Genomic DNA, 23475 nt, shown 5'->3' with positions numbered 1-23475 from the left:
TGCTATTCTGCGGCTCCGACTGAAAAAAATGCACATGTGGAAAACTGAGAGTAGCTAAGTTGTATCCTCCAGAAAAAAAAACAGCTCACTGTCTCAACTCAGACATGGACAGTTGATGCCATCCAAGAAAGCAGCAGCTATGTTTACGTGAATAGAGCAGTGGGGGATGAGGAGGGCTGGTGGGGGCGTTTGGGAAACACAGGAAGGAAGAAAGATCAATAACAAAGCAAATGCTGAAATGCAGTTGAAAGGAATTCTCTACTGAGCAGACTGAGACATCCCTGGATTCTGTCTGACCTTAAACAGTAAATTCAATGTGATTTCCAGCTTCCCGACCATCCATTTCACACAAGGGAGATGTACTAACTTACGCTAAATCATCACTGTTTCTTCTTTGGGCTGTTTTCAAATAAAAGGCAAAAAGAAGTGAAACTGTTCAGAAAGCATACAGAATGTACTAAATATGCTGAATTTTAAAATCTTGATTTACATGGAAACTTTACTTATTTAAACTGGCTTAACGTAAAGTAAACTGTGGTGGAAATTATTTGTTATTTACAGTGCAGTGTATATTTAAGAAGAAAGGTCCAAATTAAATACCAAAAATGATCAAGACTTCAGATCCACTTCAGACTACCATTAGTTTGGGGTTGTAAAACAAAATTCTTTTCAAGATGCAGACCCAGGATCTCAAGTAAATGCACAGTATTAAATGGAATATTTCATACTGAGCTATTAACATATCAATTCTACAGCTTTCCCATGGTGTTAAGGTTTGATTCCTATTACAATTATTTTAAGATACAACTTTTTTGCTGTTATTACAACACATTCTTCTTTTTTTTGAAAATCCATTATTTGATTCAAAGTGGTTTAAATTAATCTTAGCAAAGCAATTATTGCCTGTCTCTTTATATCCTATTCATTTCCTTTTCCACACTTAGTTTATTTCTGCCCATTGGTATTATTCCTTGAGCTTTCCAGTTAGGATCGTTATGGTATGCACCCGACCACAACAGCCTCTGGGGTTTAGATGCTTTCATTCTCCAGAATATGGATAGCTGGTGTGGACCTTTTAAAGATTCTGGCCCACTGCGCTAACTGGCACCCATGTTTTGGCACCAAGGTTTTGATATTTAAAGAGCACCTGAACTCAGGTTCGGGGCTCAAATATCAGCTCAACTTTAGTTCAGTCTGTGATCACACTTAGGAATTCTTTCTTGTTTGGATTCTCATCTAGTCTCGTCAGGTTGTCATCTAGCATCTGGTCAAGAGCCCTGTTCTCGTCTCAATCTCAAAATCTTGTCTCAATTCCAGTCTTGTATATTCCAGCACCTAGGTCCTTACCATCCTCGCCTAGGCCTCTTGTCATAAGGATGCCTGGTGAGATCAGGTAGCAGTTCCCTCCTGGGCCTACAGTTCTGTAAGACGAGACAACTATCGTTTGAATAATGTGCTTTATGAATGGATGCCCAATCAGACAGTGCCTCTCACAGATAATCCTGCTGCCCTGCCCATCAGTTAACTGATAATCAATAATAGACTATTGGAAAGCCTAGTGAAAGAATTTAATTGCACTGAGAAAATAACAACCAAGGCACGTTCTGGATGAATCTTCATCTCTTACACTTTAGTAAATGTCAGATAGTCAATGGCTATGACACCATTTTAACCCTTTAGAGTCCTATCTTCCATGGACCTAAACATGTGAGAGACTTTCCTGTTACAATGCAGTGACTGGAAATCAGGGGACAAGACCCAAGTGTTCAGACCTAAACCCTCTAGCTTCTGAAATTATTTTCAGATTTTGAGTGTCACTTGCATACATTGCCCCTCCCTATTTGTCACTAGTGGTGAGTCACTTTCTGGTGAAGGTATTCCCACTTCAATTTAGCAGAGGGGTCAGGGTTTTACACCCATCAACAATGAAAGTCTAGCACAATATCTTCCATGCCAGGACTATGTGTGACTTGGGGTCTGAACCTGGAGGTGATGGGGTTCCCAGGCACATTGTCCTCCTTGCCTGTGGAGGTTCCAGGTTAGGGAGATATTGCCCGAACACCATGGTGAGAAACGACAGTGCTTTTTGCAGTCAGGACCCACGGAAGCCACATGCGCACTGATGGATGTTGGTTAACGGTGTACCAGGCAACTGCACGGCTTCTTCTGGATGATGTGGCACTCATTCAAGCAAGTTAAGAGTGTCCCACCACACCTGTGAGCTGTGCGTTGGAGGTGGTGGAAAGGCACTGGGGCGTCAGGAGATGATCGACTGCTGCAGGATACCCTGTCTCTGACCTGCTTTTTATCTCACTCGTCCAAGTCAGCTTCCAGTCAATAATATTAAGTTAAAGGCAAACCACCTACTCCCAGCAACACACACACACACACACACACACACACACACACACACACACACACACACACACACACACACACACACACACACACACACACACACACACACACACACACACACACACACACACACACACACACACACACACACACACACACACACACAATGCTGGAGGAACTCAGCAGGCCAGGCAATATTTATGGAAAGGTTAGTGGTGTTGTGGATAGTGTTGAGGATTGTCGAAGATTGCAGGGAGACATTGATAGGATGCAGAAGTGGGCTGAGAAGTGGCAGATGGCGTTCAACCGGGAGAAGTGTGAGGTGGTACACTTTGGAGGGACAAACTCCAAGGCAGGGTACAAACTAAATGGCAGGATACTTGATAGCGTGGAGGAGCAGAGGGATCTGGGGGTACATGTCTACAGATCCCTGAAAGTTGCCTCACAGGTAGATAGGGTAGTTAAGAAAGCTTATGGAGAGTTAACTTTCATAAGTCGAGGGATAGAGTTTAAGAGTCATGGGGTAATGATGCAGCTCTATAAAACTCTGGTTAGGCCACACTTGGAGTACTGTGTCCAGTTCTGGTTGCCTCACTATGGGAAGGATGTGGAAGCATTGGGAAGGGTACAGAGGAGATTTACCAGGATGCTGCCTGGTTTAGAGAGTATGGATTATGATCAGAGATTAAGGGAGCTAGGGCTTTACTCTTTGGAGAGAAGGAGGATGAGAGGAGACATGATAGAGGTATACAAGATATTAAGAGGAATAGATAGAGTGGACAGCCAGCACCTCTTCCCCAGGGCACCACTGCTCAATACAAGAGGACATGGCTTTAAGGTAAGGGGAGGAAAGTTCAAGGGGGATATTAGAGGAAGGTTTTTCACTCAGAGAGTGGTTGGTGCATGGAATGCACTGCCTGAGTCAGTGGTGCAGGCAGATACACTAGTGAAATTTAAGAGACTACTAGACAGGTATATGGAGGAATTTAAGGTGGAGGGTTATATGGGAGGCAGGGTTTAAGGGTCGGCAAAACATTCTGGGCCGAATAGCTTGTACTGTGCTGTATTGTTCTTTGTACAGTCAACGTTTCGGGCTGAGACCCTTCATCAGTACAGAAGACATACAATGAGGAGTCAGAGTTAGAAGGTAGGGGAGTGGAGGAAGAACCACAAGGTGATAGGTCACAATATCGCCTTGTTGTTCTTCCTCCCATCCCCCCAACTTCTAACTCTCAATCCTCATCATTTTTTCTCCAGCCCTGATGGTCTCGGCCCAAAACCTCAACTGTACTCTTTTCCATAGATGCTGCCTGGCCTACTGAGTTCCTCCAGCATCTTGTGTGTGTCGCTTGGATTTCCAGTGTCTGCAGATTTCCTCTTGTTCGTGATCCACCTATTCGCACGTACCTTTTTATTAAAATTGGTGCCAGCACTTGATCTCCAGCTTTTCTCTGGCTTACATGCTGCAGTCTATCAGTGGGTAATTGAGCTGATTTGTAAAGAGCACCTTGCCAGTGGTCCTTTAAGTAACTGCCAGATAAAACTAAGTACATTTTAGGCAATAACTTTTCCATTTTCCATCTTTGTTTACCACCAGTAGGCGTGCAATTATATTCCACTTGTGTACCTCATTATTTTGAAGTTTAAGAGACTACTAGACAGGTATATGGAGGAATTTAAGGTGGGGGGTTATATGGGAGGCAGGGTTTGAGGGTCGGCACAACATTGTGGGTCGAAGGGCCTGTAATGTGCTGTACTATTCTATGTTCTATGTATTACAATCTAATAACTGTTGATACTTGCATTTAGTTTCTCTCATATAAGGTAGTATGACCACTTCATATCAGTAAGAATACTGTTTCTACGTTATATTCACATTACATTACATAAAAAATTTTCAAAGAATAGATTTCTGACTCAGAAATTAATCTTATTGCAGAACTGAGACTGGACTATTCTCATTCCCCAATTACCAATTCCACCACAGGATAACACAGCCATGTACAAATGTGATATCAAAACTATTTCCACTCCAGTGTCATTCTGCCAAACAAAAAGTAAACACACACGTGCTGCCAAAATCACTCGTAAAATTCTTCTCTCTTTTCATTTGAGGTCTGATTTGAATGAGATTTGTACTGTAGAGCAGTCAGACAGCACATACAGAGGCACCATTAACTTTGCTGTGGGTCCAGCTTCAGATCAGTATAATCAATTTTTGCCTGCATCACAGGAAACATACAAGCTATTGGACACACCTCCTGTATCAAGGGTAAAGTTTTAAAAAAATCTTTAAGCAAAATTGTTCATGTCAACGGATGTTCTCGTTTTCTCTTTAAGAACATTAAAATCTGGAAGTCTGACAACTGTGCTAAGCTCATGATAGCTTTGCAATTCAACAATAGAATTGTTCACACAAAACTGTGTTCATTCCCCTAACGGAAAAAGAAGTCAGTTATTTACCTTGCCAATAAAAGCTTCCTGGTCCTCCCAGCACAATGTTGCCATCCTAAAAAAAAAATCAATCAGAATTGCTTTGCAAAGCCATGATGTGTAACTGATATTATAAACACAAGACGCAAGAAACCATGCATAGGCATGTCATCATTTACAGAGAAATCAGCAAAATTCCTGACATGTTAAAATTTGGCAAGCTTACTTCTTTTAATAAACAGCATCATTCCTTTCTAATTTCTGAAAAAGATACATGGAAGACTATACTAGCAAAATGCTAGGGAACTGTAAATTAACTAGATGCAAAACAGGGTATCAGAATTAATGAATAGTTTTTAATTATTTCATTGGCTGGACATTCCATTTCATGGAGACTGGAAATGTGCAGCACAAGGTTTCATTTCCATCTACTTACTTCCAACTCTATGGGCAGGTGCACGTCCACAATTCTCTTAGACTTTTGTTTTATCCTCAGTTTAATGCAGGGGTTCCCAACCTTTTTTTATGCCATGGACCCCAGATTGGGAACTCCTGGCTTAATAAATTTATCTCCAAAGTACAAAAATAGGTCTTCATTCTAGAGATGCATTCTCTGACACACTAGAATAATGAAATTGAATAGGAAGTGTCATGATTCGCATTGTTCCCTCACCAATATGGTGTAAATTGTTTTTAAGACTGCATATTACTATTTTGTGTGTGTTTTATGACTAACAGGAGGGTTTATATGTATACTTACCAAAAGTAGGTTCAGGTTAAATTTCAACCAGCATTATTATGCTAAATTCATTATATTTTAGCAAACAGAATGTATCCAGATATGAACCAATTGTCAGTCAATTTATTCTGTAGAGGCAATACTAGTGCTGTGATGCTATTCATGTGCTACATACTTAAATTACAGCACATTCCTGAAATGATGTGTGCTAATACAAAAAGTGTGCTCTCAGCAATAGCTATGGAACAATGCCTTATTACTTAATGCTTCCTTTCTGTAATTAAGCCAAGTATTGTTTCATGTAAAAGCACTGTTACAGTTTTACTAGTGTACAACTAAACAAGAGTTAAAATTACATCATCCCTCTCTCATTACAGACACTTGCCATGTTCCACTTTTTGTTACAAGAACCAGAAGTGTGTATTTGGAATCTCTTTCCTTCTATTTTCATATACAAATTGTATATCATTTATAAAATCAATTGAATTTTTTTTTTACAGTGAAGTGCAATACAAATAAAATAAATATCAAGATTACCTGGGTAAATTCAAGACTAAATCCTGCTTGACAAGACCCTTGACCCTCGGGATCTGGCTGATCTGCAAAGACCATAAAACACACATTATTTTCATAAATTGCAAATTCTTTTAAACTACTGCCCAAATAATCTTACATTAACCATTTTTTTTTAAAAAAAGATCACTTTTAAAGGATATAAACAAACTATGATACTATTCTATTTTTAGAGATGTTTTGGTTCAAACACTTTGCTATCTGATTCAGCTGAGAGAATGATACAATATATATTGCATATTTTAAACTGAACTCTCATCTCCACAACAGATTTCCATCCAATGATGTTCCGGCTGAAAAATGTCCGACGAGACTCAATTAGACCTGATTCAAACTATTTAGACACACTTTCCTGGGGCTTAAAAATTACAGCACAAGACCATAATTCATAGGAGTGGAATTAGGCCATTTGGCCCTGCCATTCAACCATGGCTGATTTATTTTTCCTCTCAACCCCATTTTCCTGCCTTCTCCCCGTAACTTTTGATGCTTTTACCAATAAAGAACATGCCAACCTCCGCCTTAAACATACCCAATGACTCCAAAGTCATCTGTGACTAGGAATTCCACACAGAGGTGCACAAGATGATGAGAGGCATTGATCGTGTGGATAGTCAGAGGCTTTTTCCCAGGGCTAAAATGGCTAGCATGAGAGGGCACAGTGATAAGGTGCTTGGAAGTAGGTACAGAGAAGATGTCAGGAGTAAGTTTTTTTTTAATGCAGAGGGTGGTGAGGGCATGGAATGGGCTGCCGGCAACTGTGGTGGAGACTGATACAATAAGGTCTTTTAAGACACTCCTGGATAGGTACATGGAGCTTAGAAAAACAGAGGGCTATGGGTAACCCTAAGTAATTTCTAAAATAAATACACATTCGGCACAGCATTGTGGACTGAAGGGCCTGTATTGTGCTGTAGGTTTTCTCTGTTTCTATGTTTCTGTATTCAACACCCTCTAGCTAAAGAAATTTCTCCTCATCTCTGTTCTACAGGGATGTCCATCTATTCCGAGGTAGTATCCTTTGGTCCCAGACTCTCCCACTATTGGAAACATCCTTTCCATGTCTACTCTCTCCACAATTCAGTATATGTCAATGAGATATCCCCTCATTCTTTAAAACTCCAACAAGCACATGCACAGACCCAATCAAATGCTCCTAATATGATAACCCTTTCATTCCTGAGATCATTCTCATAAATCTCCTCTGGACCTTCTCCAATGCTAGAACATCCTTTCTTAGATAAGAGGCCCCTAAAGTTCTCACAATACTCCAAGTGCAGTCTGACCAATACCTTATGAAGTCTCAACATTACATCCTTGATTGCTTTTATATTCTAGTCCTCTCAAAATTAATGCTAATATTTTATTTGACTTGCTTACGACCAACTCAACCAACAAGTTAACCTTTAGAGAATGCTGCACTAGGACTTCCAAGTCCCTTTGCACCCCTGATTTCTGAACACAAGGGATATTGCTAATGGTGGAAATCCACGGCAACACATATTTCTGAATTCCCTCCCCTTTATAAAATATTTATTCCTTCTACTAAAGTGCATGACCCCGAAGCTGTATTCCATCTGCCACTTCTTTGCCCATTCTCCTAATCTGTCCAAGTACTTCTGCAGACTCCCTCCTTCCTCAACACAACCTGCCCCTCCACCTATCATCCACTATGTCAATTCCAATTAAATACTACATAGTGCATCCTGTATTAATTTAAATACAAGCTCATAGTGTAGAGACCCTTGACAATTAAACTACTATAAATTATCACTAAGCAGATAACAGACTGCAAATGCTTTGGAATAGCTTCAATTCTTTGAATAGCCAGAGATTCATCACAGTCTGGTCACTGTAGATGGTTGATGCTGGAATCTGATACAACACTACAAGCACTGTAAGAACTCAGCATGATAGACAATGTCTCTGGATGGAAATGGACAGTTGACATTTGCAGTTGAGACCCTTCATCTGGATGTGTTGGATCTCCAAGAAGCATCTTTGATTAACATTTTACCTTCATCAAACAAACTCCGGTATTTCTCAGCGAAGAGTCTAGTTGATTCCCAGGTTGGGTGTAAAAGACAGTGCATCCACAACTTGTAAGGGTAATGCCCATGTGGTGCTACGGTAAAGGTTAACTCTGAGAAGGTGCAGGTTCTTCTGCAGAGGGGAGTAAGAAAGAATCTGTGGTACACATCAATGCCTACAATGTAGGCAGAAAAAGCAAGATTTTTTTAAGGATGTGGAAGGCAGGATCTCAGAATAACTATACATCTGTAAGAAAAAGGATTTTGCAGATTAATGTATGACTGGAGAGATGGTGCAAGGAATAAAACTACAAAGTTTAAAGGGCATTAGGACCAGCTTTGAGATATTTGAGTTTACTACAGAGCAGACAGCCTACATCTCAACTAAGCCAGGACTAAACTCCTTGCCTGGAGGTTTGCTATATTCTTAGAGGATGGGTTAAACCAATTTGGAAGGATGGTGGATATCAGGACGTAGCACTGAAAAGGGGATGCATACAGTATTGAGTAAGATATTTACTGAATATAAAATATTGAGTGAGATATTTACTGACATCTACTGAAAGAGATAGTGTGGCTTTAGAAAGGATCATACAAAGAGAAAGCACATAAAGTGTTAAGGTTTTATGATGCAAGGACGTGAACACATTAAACAAGATTGGAGTAATTAGCCACATGACATTATGATGCTGCACAACAAAAGCGACTTAGCTCATATTAAGACAAACTTGGATGCTAACTATTACTGGACATGAGACAGTCAATAGAGGGGAAGGTTTGAAAGGTAAGATAGTAGTAACTGATTAAAAGCTGTATATTAGACATTGTTAAAGGCTGTAGTTCATGGAGTGAAAAGGACAGAATTAGTATGTGTAGGGTGTGGACTAATGGATGGAAAATTGCAGGCAACTCAAAACATAAAGTGAACTCCAAGGACACAGGTGGGTTGGTGGAACATACAAGTATGTGACCAAATAAATGTAGGAATGCACAGAGTACATTTTAGCAGGAAGAATAAGGAGAAACACAGGAAATGGGGTGTGTGTTTGTGTGTGTGTGTGTGTGTGTGTGTGTGTGTGTGTGTGTGTGTGTGTGTGTGTGCGTGCGCGCACGCGCACGCATGCATGCTTTGTTGAAAGCGGCAAAACAGTTCAGAAGTGAATTAAAAAGCATGGGAAATCTTACGTTGCTGCCTATGGAGATAGGGAGTTATGAAGCACCTTTATGCATCACTGGCTCAGCCATAAGTGTGTCCATCTCTAGCCACCTATCATAGGTGAGATGAGAAACCTAAGAAGATACAAAAGAACTATACTAAAATGATTTCAGGAATGAAGAACATCTGTTATAGGGGCAGGGGGGAGAAGCCACAGTTATACTTTTTAGAACAGATGAGCTTATGAGGGGATTGGACAGAGGTATTAAAATCATCAAAGCTATAGAGAAAGAGGAAAGAACCAGAGGACATAGAATGAAGGTGATTGGCAGAAGTAAGAGAAGTGAGGATCCAACTGGTTCAAAATATCACTTGTAGGGAGGTAGGGGACTGGGAACAGCCTAACGGTGACAGTCAAGAGGAGGATGGGTAGGTATTTGAAAGGAAGAGGACAATAAAGTGAAACTAGCTGAATTCTTGCATAAAGACCTTGTAGACTTGATGGGCAGAATAGCTTCTTTTATGATGTAACCATTCTGTAAATGTCTGGTGGACCATACAGTTAAACTGCAGAGGAATTTTCAGCTGGAAAATACTCAAAGTTCAAAGTTAATTCGCTATCAAAGTACATTTACATCACCATATACAACTCTGAGATTTGTTTTCTTGCGGCATACACAGTAAATCCAAGAAACACAATAGAAGCAATGAAAGAGCACACCCAACAAGATGGACAAACAACGATTGTGCAAACAACAACAAATTGTGCAAATATGAAAGACAGATAGATAGATAAATAAGCAAGCAACCAAGCAATAAATATCGAGAACATGAGTTGAAGAGTTCTTGAAAGCAAGCCCATAGGTTGTGCAAACAGCTCAGTGATGGGGCAGGAGAAGTAAAGTGAAGTCATCCCCTGTGGTTCAAGAGCCTGATGGTTGGGGGGCAACAATAGTTCCTGAACCAGGTGGTGTGGGTCCTGAACCTCCTTCACCTTCTTTCAGATGGCAGCAGTGAGAAGAGAGCATGGCCTGGGTGGTGGGCGTCCACATAAAGGATGCTGCTTTCCTGTGACAGTACTCTGTGTAGATGTGTTCAGTTGCAGGGAGGGCTTTACCCATGATGGACAAGGCCGCATCCACTACTTATTGTGGGTTTTTCCATTCAGGATCATCGGTGTTTCCATACTAGGGCACAACACAACCATACATGTTCTCCACCACACATCTATAGAAGTTAAAGTGTTGGATCACATGCCAAATATTTGCAAACATCTAAGGAAGTAGAGGCTTTCTTCACAATGGCACTTATGTGCTGGGTCCAGGACAGATCCTCTGAAATGATAACACTGAGGAATTTAAAGTTGCTGACTTTCTCCACATCTGATACCCCAATGAGGACTGGCTCATGGACCTCTGGTTTCCCCCTCCTGAAGTCGACAATCGGCTCCTTGGTCTTGCTGAGGTTGAGTGATAAGTTGTTGTTGTGGCATCACTCAGCTCAATTTTCAATCTCCCTCCCATATGCTGACTCATCACCACCTTTGATTCAGCCTACAACAGTGATGCCATCAGCAAACTTAAATCTGACATTGGAGCTGTGCTTAGCCTCGCAGTCACAAGTAAGTAGAGTGGGGTGTTAAGCACACAGCCTTGTGGTGTACCTGTTCTGATGGAGATTGTGGAGGAGATGTTGTTGTCAATCTGAACTGACTGACGGGGGTCTGCAAGTTAGGAAACTGAGGATCCAATTGCTGACGGAGCTATTGAGGACAAGGTCTTGAAGCTTACTGATTAGTTTTAAGGGGATGGTAGTGTTGCATGCCAAGCTGCAGTCGATAAAGTGCATTCTGATGTATGCTTCTTCACTCTCCAGATGTTCGAGGGTTGTGCCAATGAAATGGCATCTGCTGTGGGCCTGTTATGCCAGTAGGCCAACTGAAATGGATCCAAGTCACTTCTCAGGTGAGAGTTGATATGTCCACCTCTCAAAGCCCCTCATCTCAGTGGATGAAAATGCTACTGGACAATTGTCACTGAGTCAGCATAGCACACCCTGCTTGAACCGGGTGCATACATCAGGCTGCCTAAGTGAGAGGTTAAAGATATCGATGAACACTCCAGCCAGTTATCAGCACAGGTCTTTGGTACTCGGCCAGGTAACCCATCCGGGCTGGATGCTTTCGTAGCATCACCCTCCTGAAAGATGTTCTCACGCAAGTCTCAGGGATCAAAATCACGGGGTCATTGTGGACTGAGGGAGTTCATGGAGATTTATCCATATTTTGACTGTCAAAACCAAGCATTGTCGGCATTGAGCACATCTGGGGGCAAAGCTTTGATGTCATCTATGGTGTATGGTTTCTTTTTGTAAAAGTTAATATTATTCAAGCCCTGGCATAGCTGTCGAGCATCCTCCAGTGACCCACGTTTGGTCTGGAATTGCCACTTCATGTGTTAGATGGCTTTCAGGGGCTCGTGCCTGGACCTCTTGTATCTTGCTGGTTCATGAGGCCTGAATGCGACTGAGCTGGCCCTCAGCAGATTGCAGATCTCGTGGTTTATCCAGGACTTCTGGGTGAGGAAGACTCTGAATGATTTTGTGTGGATACACTCATCCATGAGTGTTTTAATAAAGTCTGTGACAAAGAGATGTATTCATTCAGATCATCTGATGAGCCCTTGAACACAGCCCAGTCCATCAAGGTGGTGGCAGTGAACCACAGTGACATGTTGCGGGCTGCTTACGAAACTTCTAAGTATACCTCTTCCGAATTAAGCTCACTGAAATCTGCATTATGTAATTTTTCTTTAAGTAATGTACTTTCCAACTGTCTTATTGAATTGGTGATTTCATGATCTTCTGAAGGACTTAGCTCTCAAGCATGAAGGTATGGCATCTTGAACGGACGAAGGAACATCACCATAGCGGAAGAGAGGGAGGAGGTGAGGATTTCAAGCCAGGCTGAAACGTGAAGAAATTGCAGTTCCTCTACCCAGCATCTTTTTAGCAAATGTACAGTCACTGGAGAACAAGACTGAAGACACAAGATTGCTGTGTCAGGGGGAAATGAGGAATTGCTGTGTTCTGTGTTTCACAGAGACATTGCCTATTCTGAACATGCCCCGACTCGGCAATCAGACCCGAGCGATTCTTGATACACAGCATGGATTAAACTGCTGATTCAGAGATGCCAAAAGTTGGGGTCCGTGTTTCATGCTAAACTCTGTGTGGTGCTCAGACACAGCAGTCTTTGTCTTATCACACACTTGTTGCCCCAAACTGGAACATCCAACAATTAAATGCCGACCATTCTACCTACCAAAAGAGTTCTTCTCTGTGATCCAACAATACCTTACATACTGCCAAAAGCTGACATTAACCAGGCACTTGAGATACTGAATACTGCCATCACCAAACAAACAACTGCCCACCCTGACACATTTAAATCATCGCTGGGGACTTCATGCAGGCTTGTCTGAAGAAATCTCCATCCAATTATTATCTGCGTATAATCTGCAAGACCAGGGGTCCTAACACACTAGACCACTGCCGTACTATGACTAGGAATGCCTACCATTCCATGCCTCGACTGCATTTTGGGAAATCGCATCACTTGGCTGTCCTTCTCCTGTTTGTATACAGGCAGAAGCTAAAGAGCAAGGCTGCAGAGATAAGGACAACAATGAGGTGGTTGCAGGAGGCAGAGGAGAGAGGACTGTGGGATTGCTTCGAATCAGTGTACTGGGCCGTTCGAGGACTCGCCAGAGGATCTAAAATAATGGAATTTCTGGGATAATATTTAAAATTGTCCATCACCAACTCCCATTTTTTTAAATCATTTCCCGGTAAAGCAAGCAGTATTGCATTTTGCTACTATGGATTAGTGCTAGTGTAATAACTTGTGTAGTTTGCAGCACAGTAAATCTCGTTTATTTGGAACAGCTTTTTGAAAATGATAATGGCACCAGTAATAAGGGATGTAAATTGCTAGCATGCGACAATATGATTTAATAACATGAGTTGTGCTAATAAATGGTCTTGCTCCTCTGACACATTTATTATATGTTTGTAGGAGCCACCTGGAAATTTAAAAGCATGCTAGTCTACTTTACACCACGTAAGAATTTGTGGTAGTATACCATTAAATGAAATACTTCCTTCAAAAATATTTCACATTGCATTTTTTAATAATATTTTCAAAGCACAGAAACCCAACTAAGGAATTCACAAGTAACATGATTTTACTGAACTGGAACATGCTAGACCAGTCACTTGGCTGGGAATCACCACTTGCTGTCTGACCACATCACACTTACCTCAGCTGTGTGCACGGTAGACGGCCTTCTTGCCCTTCAGTACCCAGGAGTTAGGCATTAGGGTCAGGACACTTTAGAAGCTGCAGTGAGGGCTTTCCATTCCTGAATCACCCCTAACAGCCCTTAACAGCAGAATTCCCTTTGATGGTAGTATAAGTTGTCACTGATTTTAATGACCTTTAAATGCCTCCCAAGTTTGTTTTTCCTAAAATCCCCAATGAACCCTCAGATCCAGTGCCAGGGAGAAAATTCCCTGTGGGTAAGCTGAGAATTCCCAGCAAGTCCTGGTTCAACTGTTCAAAGCTACGGGGAGCCCAGCAGTGGTGAAAACTGACAGCTTCGGAAAACCAAATCCGTCAGCGTGCCCTGGATTTCGGCATTTTATGGAGCTCTTACGAGTTTCTGTAATAGAAACCAGGCAATTACCACGTTTCATAAAAAAGGCATCTGGCTCATTCATGCCCTACTGAGAAAGAAATCTACTATTCTTAGGCATTCTGGCTTATGGTGACTCCAGACCCACCAGTTGGTTCATTCTGAACTGCCTCTTCAAATCAGAGCATTAAGCTGTGCAGTGTAACAAAGGGAACTGGGAACACAGGTCAATAATTCCTTGATTCCTTAAATCAGGTCACTGAGTACAGAAGTTGGAACGTCACGGTGAAGTTGTAATTAACATTGGTAAGGCCAAATTTGGAACAGTGTTTGCAGTTCTGATCACCTACCTAAGGAAAGATACCAATAAGCTCGAAGGAGCGCAGAGAAAGTTTGCAAGGATTGTTTCAGGAGTTGAGGACCTGAGTTATATGGAAAGGTTGAATAAGTTAGGACTTCATTCACTAGAGTGTTAGAGAATGAGGGGAGATCTTATAGAGGGTATAGATACACTAGTGTAAATACCTGCAGGCTCTTTCCCCAGAAGTTACTTGAAACTAGAATTAGAGGTCATGGGTATGGTGAAAGGTGAAATATTTAATGGGAGCTTAAGAGGAACTTCTTCACTCAGAAGGTGTTGTGAGCGTGAGATTAACTGCCAGTGGAAGTGGTAAATGTGCGTTCAAATGCAATTAAGAGAAACTTGGATAGATATATGGATAAGGAGGGTGTGGAGGGCTATGGTCCAGAAACAGGTAGATGAGACCACGCAGAAAAAACAAGTTGGCACAGACTAAATGGACCAAAGGACCTGTTTCTCTTCTGCAATGCTCTTCAACTCTATGAAGCCAACAAGACAGTTGGACAATCAATGCCACCATTGCCAGTGATGTCCATATTACAAGAATGAATATAAACAAACTAGATCAACAACAGAACTTTGGCAGATTTTATATTAACCACCAGCAAAAGTCACCAGATTCTAGTCCAATATTTTTTTAAAAATTAATAATATTTTCAATAATTAGATATGGGCAACCACCATTTGTTCAACAGTTAAAAGTATGTAGAAATAGCCCATAGAATAAAGAAAAAGTAAATGTTTAAAATGGATCAAGTGTTCTCTCTGCAATGGATGCTTGACCTACCAGAGCGACATGGAGAATATTCTGTATAGACACTGAAATTCTGAACTGCCACATAACAGGTCCCCACTGGATCTTTCTCTTCAGTCAATTTAAGGGTACGCCAATTATACAATGGGGCACAAGCCTATGAATGAAAAACAAGTCAATTAAACCAAATAGCAATCATTTTTTTTCACACAACAGCAATTTTTTTTTTTACTTTTCATGCTGGCAAACTTATTCAACCATGACTTCACCCTGTTACTTTTCCAAATTCAAACTTCACCTGAATCCCTCCACTGCAAAAAATCTCATTGCTGGATACGGTATAGTTCTGATTCAGTCTTCTATCATAAGGATGTACAGTATATTACAATGTTATCTTTTTGAAACAAAAATATATATCTAACTGGGAAGCTCAGATACAATAATATCTACAGCTAGTTATCATATAGCATCATAAACTCTATCATTTTCAGCCTTGTTAACTTATTCAAACCAGGTAATTCATAAAACTTACTTCATGTATACTTAATGAATTTAACCATGTTAAATCATAGTTTCTCATTTTATAAACCTGAAACAATATAAATAATAATGAGAAAGTGGAAAACAGATCTGAACTTTATAACTCTCCAGTGACTCATTTTTCTACTGCACACAGCACTTTTACAACGTGTTTTAAAGAAGATGGCAACATACGATTTTATTTACCATTCTCAAATTTCAGTAGCAAGAATCGTTGCGATAGCCAACTAAAAATACAGAATATTAATGTTTCTATGTAACTGAACCAAGATGTTTTGACATACAATCCAAGGACTTACCACCACACTTTCTTCATGAGATCTGACTGTTGCCCCAAACCATTGATTGGATTTGAATTCAACTGGTGCCTTTGTTCTATTAAATCTGATGAGCCTGTTATCTAATAATCAAAAGAGATGTTACACTTTAAGATTTTCTTTTACAGAAAGTAAAATATTGAAGTGAGAATAAAATCATAATTTTATATTTTATTGAGATCCTTTTCAAGTTATATTACATAGAAAAACAGAAAAAAAATTAGTAAAACTCAGAAGGTCAAGCAGCATCCGAGAAAAGAGGTTCAGAGCTAACTTTCCAGGTCCAAGACTTTTGTCACCATTATATAACTGCACTACCACACAATTTTGATATCTATTTCACCATTTTAAAGTCATAATTTTATGTGTACTGTTGAAAATTATCAAGCACATGAAATACTACTTAGAATGCAGTATTAATATTTTACTATGAACGATTCTGCTAACACCCAAAAAGTAAAGCTCTGTTTTGATCAATAATTGTGTTGACAAAATATAATAATAAATTACATATTTTTCCACACGACTGCTGAGATACTTTCTAGATTTCAACAAAACATACAACAACATTCATACATGGGGTAATTCATACATGGGGTAAGGGTAAATGTGGAATAGATGTTTCATTTGTCCAGGGTGTCAAAATGCTGGTGTCACAGAATAAGTGGATGGCCTTTTCAGGACTGAGATGCAGCGTAGTGAATCCTGGCAATCCCCTACCCAAAGGGGCTGTGGATGTTCAGCTGCTGAGCATATGTAAAACACACACCAATGGAACTTCGAATATTAATGGAATCAGGCAATGTTGTGTTAGTCCGGTAAAGTGGCACCGAGATATAATATCAGACATGATCTTCATGAATGGGGAGGAACCATAAAGGGCAAAGTGGTCTGTTTCTGTTTTTTATCCTGTACGTTCTTAGATTACAATGTTCTTAGATGATTTAACTGCTTAATACTAAAACATTTCTTTTTTGCTGACAGAATATGGATATCTCTAATTGTTTTTTTCACGAATATAACCTACTTCATGATTTAATTATATGTACACACACACACAGAGATATCTCTCTAACTTTGTTTAACATATACTTTGCAGATGTCAACATAAAAGGAACCATCTGGTTAAAAAATCAGCTCCAATTATGATGCTTTTCAGCCTTTAATAAAAAGCAGACAATTCCTCAACCCCACTCTTTTTGAAGCAAACTGATTTTCCACATGTTCACCGTTCCCCAATTTCACTCCCTGACCAAGAGCTTCCTTGTGAACTGTTAAGCAGGAGGAGTGTCTAAGTGTCCTTGTAACAGCATTAACTCAAACACGTAATAAAAAAAGTTGTCAACAGATGTTAAATCCAATTTGAGCGATGTGTCTGTTTCACAGTGATCAGATATTTAGCAATCCGCCATCCCTCTAACTTACCCTTCTCCAGCCTGTGACATGGACCCTGCACAAACTGTCTTGTTTAGTTGTACTCTGCCAGCAAGACTTACAGATCATTTTACAAGATACTTGAACATTTATACAAAAACAAACTGACTGAACTGCGGTTTTGGTAGGTTTAAGTATGTCTAAACTATGATTTCTAATGACTGAAATGTTGAATTTATGTAAATATCCATGCGTGCTCACTATCCAATTTTCGTTCTTTTAAAATGATTAATATTTAAAATAAAATTGCAAACATTAATTATTTTAACTCCACATATACAAGGAAACATCTTTATTCTAACTTTCAGGCAGTGAGAAGATTTCCCATTTGAAATAATTAAACCAATGTAATTTAATCCGAGGTAAGATTTCACTGGGGTGAAACATTTTAAGTGCTGTGAAACTCTACAGACAGAAAACATGCGACATATTTAAATAATTGATCCTATGAATTCTGTCAGTTTTGGAAATATTATGACTTCAATTTGTCATATTCGATCTTTCAATGAAGTAGACGCTGTCTTGTTTAACGGCTTATTGCGGATATAACCTTTCATTGCGTACCGCCGGTCTTGCAGAACATTTGCAATTTCAGATTGTATTAAAACTGCATGTTTGCGAGGTAGAAGTGCATATGCACCTACTGCTATTTGGTCGCTTCTGTGGTTCTTAAATAATAGTTTCGTCTGTGCACGTTGTAAAACTTATGAGGGAGAAGTAAAATGTTACCAGGCACTGAAGTTTTCCTGGGGCTTTTGCGGATTTGTTTGAAGCTCAGCGGGAGAGGAAGGAATAGTCGGGGGATAGGAGCGGCCCCGAGCCTCTTCACACTTACTGGTTTTGTCGAACGGTATCTGGCTGCAAGGAGCGCCTCCTGCTGGCCAGCCGCAGAAGTACACCGCTCCGCCTTCCACTATCCCCGGCTGAGTCGTGTTGGCTTTCGGAGCTCCTATAAGGACACTGACACTGAAGATGACCCCAAAACACAAGGGGAAAACAGATTTAAAATAAAATAAGAAAGTATAGACAACAGCAATAACCACGCAACAGTCTCTCCCACCCCATGCTCAAATTAACTGTGCAGCTCTGCCAGTGAATATTGAATATTCACTAAGTTACAAACAGCATTCTTTGTAACAGCAAGATGTGGAGTTGGTCAATTCTTGACGCGTATTGTTTTGCCATGTTACATGTAAAAAAGGGCAATGCTGCTCACGTGCTTTTCACAGGCGAGTAGAAATCCACCGAGTATCCGAAGTAGCTGCCCTGGGGTCCGTTGTAAACAGTGGGCTGCTCCAAGTCCAGGTTGAAGGCGAAACATCCCGGGAGCAGCGGCAGCAGGAGCAGCGAGCGGATCATGACGTCCTGGCGGCGGCGGCCGGCACTCATCGCGGTCCGGGGAGGCGTATGTGGGTGCCCGCGCCGGAGCTGTCAGTGGCGTGGGATGCAAGACCTTCTTTTCACTTCCTTCTCGCCTCCTAGTTAATGTGGACAGCACCGGGAAGGAGGGTGGGAGGGAGGAGGCTTCCCCTCGCGTTCCGCGTCAATAAGAAGCTGTCCTTTTATGGTGGTGAAGAGCCAGAAAACGAATCCCTAATCCATCCCGTGGCCGTATTAAACGTGGGCAAACTTTCACTTGCATGCGCCGCCTACACTATGACCGGGGTGTCCCAATGCAGGATCACTGAAATTTGGCATGAAGGACCCTGGGGTGCTTGCAGCGATACAAGACCCATTCTGTAATTTTCCGAAACTACAAAATTCATGTTAGAATTTCAAGGTTTCGTTGTTAGTTTAGTCTGTACTTTTGAAAAGGGTTTCAGAAGCTTATGGATACGTTTCAGTCCATAGTTCTGATTCGCGTCGGCAAGATCGATTTATCTTAGCTTGAAAACCGGACTGTATTCGTTTAATGGGATGTTTAGAAACGGAACTAATAAGATGCTGCTTTTATTTTGAATTATTTGAAAAGTCAGCTTTCTCCAGATCTCTGAAAACACAAGAGGTTGCAGAGGCTGGTATCCGGAGCAACGCGCAAGGTGCTAAAGGAACTCCTCGGGTTCGGCAGCATCTGTGCAGCGCGATGGACAGTCGCCTGGACAGCGGGCGTTTCCCTCCATAGGAACGGAGTTCCTCCGGCGCGAGTGTTTCTCCAACTCTCCCTGATCAGTCCTTCCCAGAGCAGTACTCTAAAGTCGCAATTTTATCAACGTAAAAGAGATTATAAATTAGCACTGCAATAATTTTCCAATGCCTGCACACTTCAGTACTTGCATCAGAATGAGTGGTGGTCACTTTGTTCCAGATAAGCAAATTACATAGAAAATCAAAAATCAAAAGCAATTTTAATAATTGATATTCGTTTAAAAAAAACAGACAATATTGAAAACTTCCTGCAGCATGTGCGCAAAAGAACCTTTCGATTCCGTGGAAGGACCTCGCCCTGAACTGTTAGTTGCTTCCCTTTCCACAGATGCTGCCTGACCTGCTGAGTGTTTCCAGTATTTTCTGCTTTTGCTTAGACAGCCTAAATATATGTGTGTGTTTGTTTATTTATTGACAAACAGCACAGAACAGGCTATTCCAGCCCTTCCAGCAACTCCACCCAGCAACCCCCCCCCCCCCCCCATTTAATCCTAGATTAATACAGGGCAATTTACAATGACCAATTAACCTACCAATTTTGGACTGTCGGAGGGAACTATGGGACCTGGAGGAAACCAAAGTAGGCATGGGTAGAACATACAAACTCCTTATAGACAGCAGCGGGATTATCTAAGCCTTGCTTTTGCAAACAGGCACGGAATTCTTACTTGAAACACAAAATGCTGTCTGATCCACTGAGTTCCCACAACAGTGCTTCTTTGTGTGGAATGCTTCATTTTTGAGGTTCTGCAAGCGGAATTAAACATTGTACGAATATCTTCAAAGGATGACTTCTGAAGCAGCTGAAAATGGTTGACCTCTGGGATTCAGCCCTGCAATTCCTCAGGGCTCAGCTGTTTGATTTCAACAATTACGTGTACTGTACATTTGTATAAATGAGAAGCAGGGCAAGGCTACTCAGCCCCTTCTGCCTGCTCTGCTATTTAAAAGGCTTGTAGCCAACATGATCATAATCTCAAATGTGCATCCTTATCAACCACCACCATTTGCTTAGAGCATAGAACAGTAGAATTCAGGAACAGCCCCTTTATCCCTCAATGTCTGAGCTGAACTAAAGCCTTCTGCCTATACGTGATCCATATCTCTCCGTTCCCTACATGTTCATGTGCTACTACTGTCTCTCTTCCACTACCCCACACCCCAACACTGGGTTTCAGGCACCCACAACACTCTATGCAATAACCTTGCCTCACATATCTCCTTTAAACTTTGCCCCTCTAATCTCAAATTAATGCCCTCTGGTTTTTGAATAAATTCCAACTCTCTACCCCCTCTCTGCCTCTTATGATTTTATAAACTTTTATCATGTGTCCTGTCAGCCTCCACTGCTCCAGGGAAAACAGTCCACGTCCGTCCAAATTCTCCTGATAGCTAATACCCAGGCAACATCCTGGTAAACCTCTTCTGCACCCTTTCTAACGACTCCTCATCCCTCCTGCAATGGTGTAACTGGAATTGATCATCAAAAATCAGTCAGAATCAGGTTTATCATCACCGGCATGTGGAGGGAAATTTGTTAACTTAGCAGCAGCAGCAGCAGTTCAACGTAATCTCGCAGCGAGAGCAAAAATATTAATAATAAATAAAATATAGTAATAAGTAAACAAGTAAATCAATTATGTATATTGAATAGGTTATTAAAAATTTGCAAAAACAAGAATACTGTATGTTAAAAAAAGTGAGGTAGTGTCCAAAACTTGAAAATCCATTTAGGAATTGGATGGCAGAGGGGAAGAAGCTGTTCCTGAATCGCTGAGTGTGTGCCTTCAGGCTTCTGTACCCCTACCCCCTACCTGATGGTAACAGTGAGAAAAGGGCATGCCTGGGTGCTGGAGATCTTTAATAATAGACGCTGCCTTTCTGAGACACTGCTCCCTAAAGATGTCCTGGGTCCTTTGTAGGTTAGTGCCCAAGATGGAGCTGACTAGATTTACAACCTTCTTCAATTTCTTTCGGTCCTGTGCAGTAGCCCCTCCATACCTGACAGTGATGCAGCCTGTCAGAATACAGTATAACTATATAAGTTTTTTGAGTGTATTTGTTGACATGCCAAATCTCTTCAAACTCCTAATAATGTATAGCCACTGTCTTACCTTCTTTATAACTACATTGATATGTTGGGACCAGGTTAGATCCTCAGAGATCTTCACACACAGGAACTTGAAACTGCTCACTCTCTCCACTTCTGATCCCTCTATGAGGATTGGTATGTGTTCCTTCGTCTTACCCTTCCTGAAGTCCACAATCAGCTCTTTCGTCTTACTGATGTTGAGTGCCAAGATGTTGCTGTGGCACCACTTCACTAGTTGGTATATCTCACTCCTGTACGTCCTCTCATCACCACTATCAACAATGGTTGTATCGTCAGCAAATTTGTAGATAGTATTTGAGCTATGGCGAGCCACACAGTCATAGAAACATAGAAACATACAGCACAATACAGCTGTGGTCCCCAAACACCGGGCCGCAAAGCATGTGTTACTGGGCTGAGAGAAAACAATATGATTTGGCGATATGAACCGATATAAGTCAGCTGCACCTTTCCTCATTCCCTGTCACGCCCACTGTTGAATTTGAACACACGCAAGGTCATTACGCATGCAAAGTCATTACCCACGTGAGGTCGTCAGTCGCCTAAACGCAGTGATACCCTCGCGCCAGTGATCACTGGTTGGCCTCGGGTATCCGGCCACCTCGCGCCTGGCGCATGCCTCCTGGTTGGCCTGGAGCGCGGACAGATGGGCGCCGCCCCTAAACCTGTTTAGCACACCGAATGTTCGTGGGGAACCTGGTGCTAAAATATTCGTGGACGACCTAATTCGGGCTCAGGGTTTTGTAAGTAGCAGAGCAGCTACCTCGCTGCGATCTACTGAAAGTCATCCCTCTAGCCAAACTTTTGTCAACTGATAGATCCTACCTACCTACAAAGACAGGGTGGGTGGGGGGGGGGGGGGAACGCCCTGTCGCACTCCTCGCTCAGTCGGTTGCTCTCTCCGGACTGTGACCACCGCAGCCCCGGCACAGGGACCTCCAGCCCTTACCTTGTCCTCTCACTGGTGTGTTGCAATAATTTTATATGTTCATACGAGGAAAATATGCGCTGTGCATTTAATATTAAATTTGTTAGATAAACCCTTTTAGAAACGAAATTGAGTGTATTAGCCATTTATAAGTGACTTATAGTTGACTTATCACCTATATTCCGGTCATGATTAACACCCACACCACCCTCCTCCCCCCTCCCACACCACTCCCCCCTGTTGGCCGGTCCACAAGAATACTTTCAATATTAAACAGGTCCGCGGTGCAAAAAAAGGTTGGTGACCCCTGCAATACAGGCCCTTCAGCCCACAAAATTGTGCTGAACATATCCCTACCTTAGAAGTTACTAGACTTACCCATAGCCCTCTATTTTTTCTAAGCTCCACGTACCTATCTAAAAGTCTCTTAAAAGACCTTATCGTAACCGCCTCCACCACCGTTGCTGGCAGCCCATTCCACGCAGTCATCACTCTCTGAGTACAAAATTTACCCCAACATCTCCTCTGTACCTGCTCCCCAGCACCTTAAACCTGTGTCCTCCTGTGGCAACCATTTCAGCCCTGGGAAAAAGCCTCTGACTATCCACAAGATCTATGCCTCTCATCATCTTATACACCTCTATCAGGTCACCTCTCGTCCTCTGTCGCTCCAAGGAGAAAAGGCTGAGTTCACTCAAACTATTCTCATAAGTCATGCTTCCCAATCTAGGCAACATCCTTGTAAATCTCCTCAGCACCCTTTCTATGGTTTCCACATCCTTCCTATAGTGAGGTGACCAGAACTGAGCACAGTACTCCAAGTGCACTCAGACCAGGATCCTATATAGCTGCAACATTACCTCTTGGCTCCTAAATTCAATTCCACTATTGATGAAGGCC

General features: G+C 41.6%; 1 protein-coding gene across 1 annotated transcript in view; it reads right to left on the bottom strand.

Moving 5' to 3' along the window:
• The window catches only part of itga8 (integrin, alpha 8), a 249612-nt gene extending 230624 nt beyond the window's left edge, over positions 1 to 18988 (bottom strand). Inside the window, exons 1-6 of the mRNA XM_073054528.1 lie at positions 18606 to 18988; positions 18225 to 18355; positions 15938 to 16038; positions 15132 to 15255; positions 6068 to 6129; positions 4822 to 4867 (exon numbers count right to left, since the gene is read on the bottom strand). Coding sequence (XP_072910629.1) covers positions 4822 to 4867; positions 6068 to 6129; positions 15132 to 15255; positions 15938 to 16038; positions 18225 to 18355; positions 18606 to 18778 — 637 coding nt within the window. The 5' untranslated portion in view covers positions 18779 to 18988. The remainder of the gene's footprint in view (positions 1 to 4821; positions 4868 to 6067; positions 6130 to 15131; positions 15256 to 15937; positions 16039 to 18224; positions 18356 to 18605) is intronic.
• Between the last annotated feature and the right edge of the window lie 4487 nt (positions 18989 to 23475).

This window comes from Hemitrygon akajei, chromosome 8 (genome assembly GCF_048418815.1).
Source record: "Hemitrygon akajei chromosome 8, sHemAka1.3, whole genome shotgun sequence".
NCBI classification, from domain to species: Eukaryota; Metazoa; Chordata; class Chondrichthyes; order Myliobatiformes; family Dasyatidae; genus Hemitrygon; species Hemitrygon akajei.
This window is presented reverse-complemented; position numbering and strand designations above follow the sequence as displayed.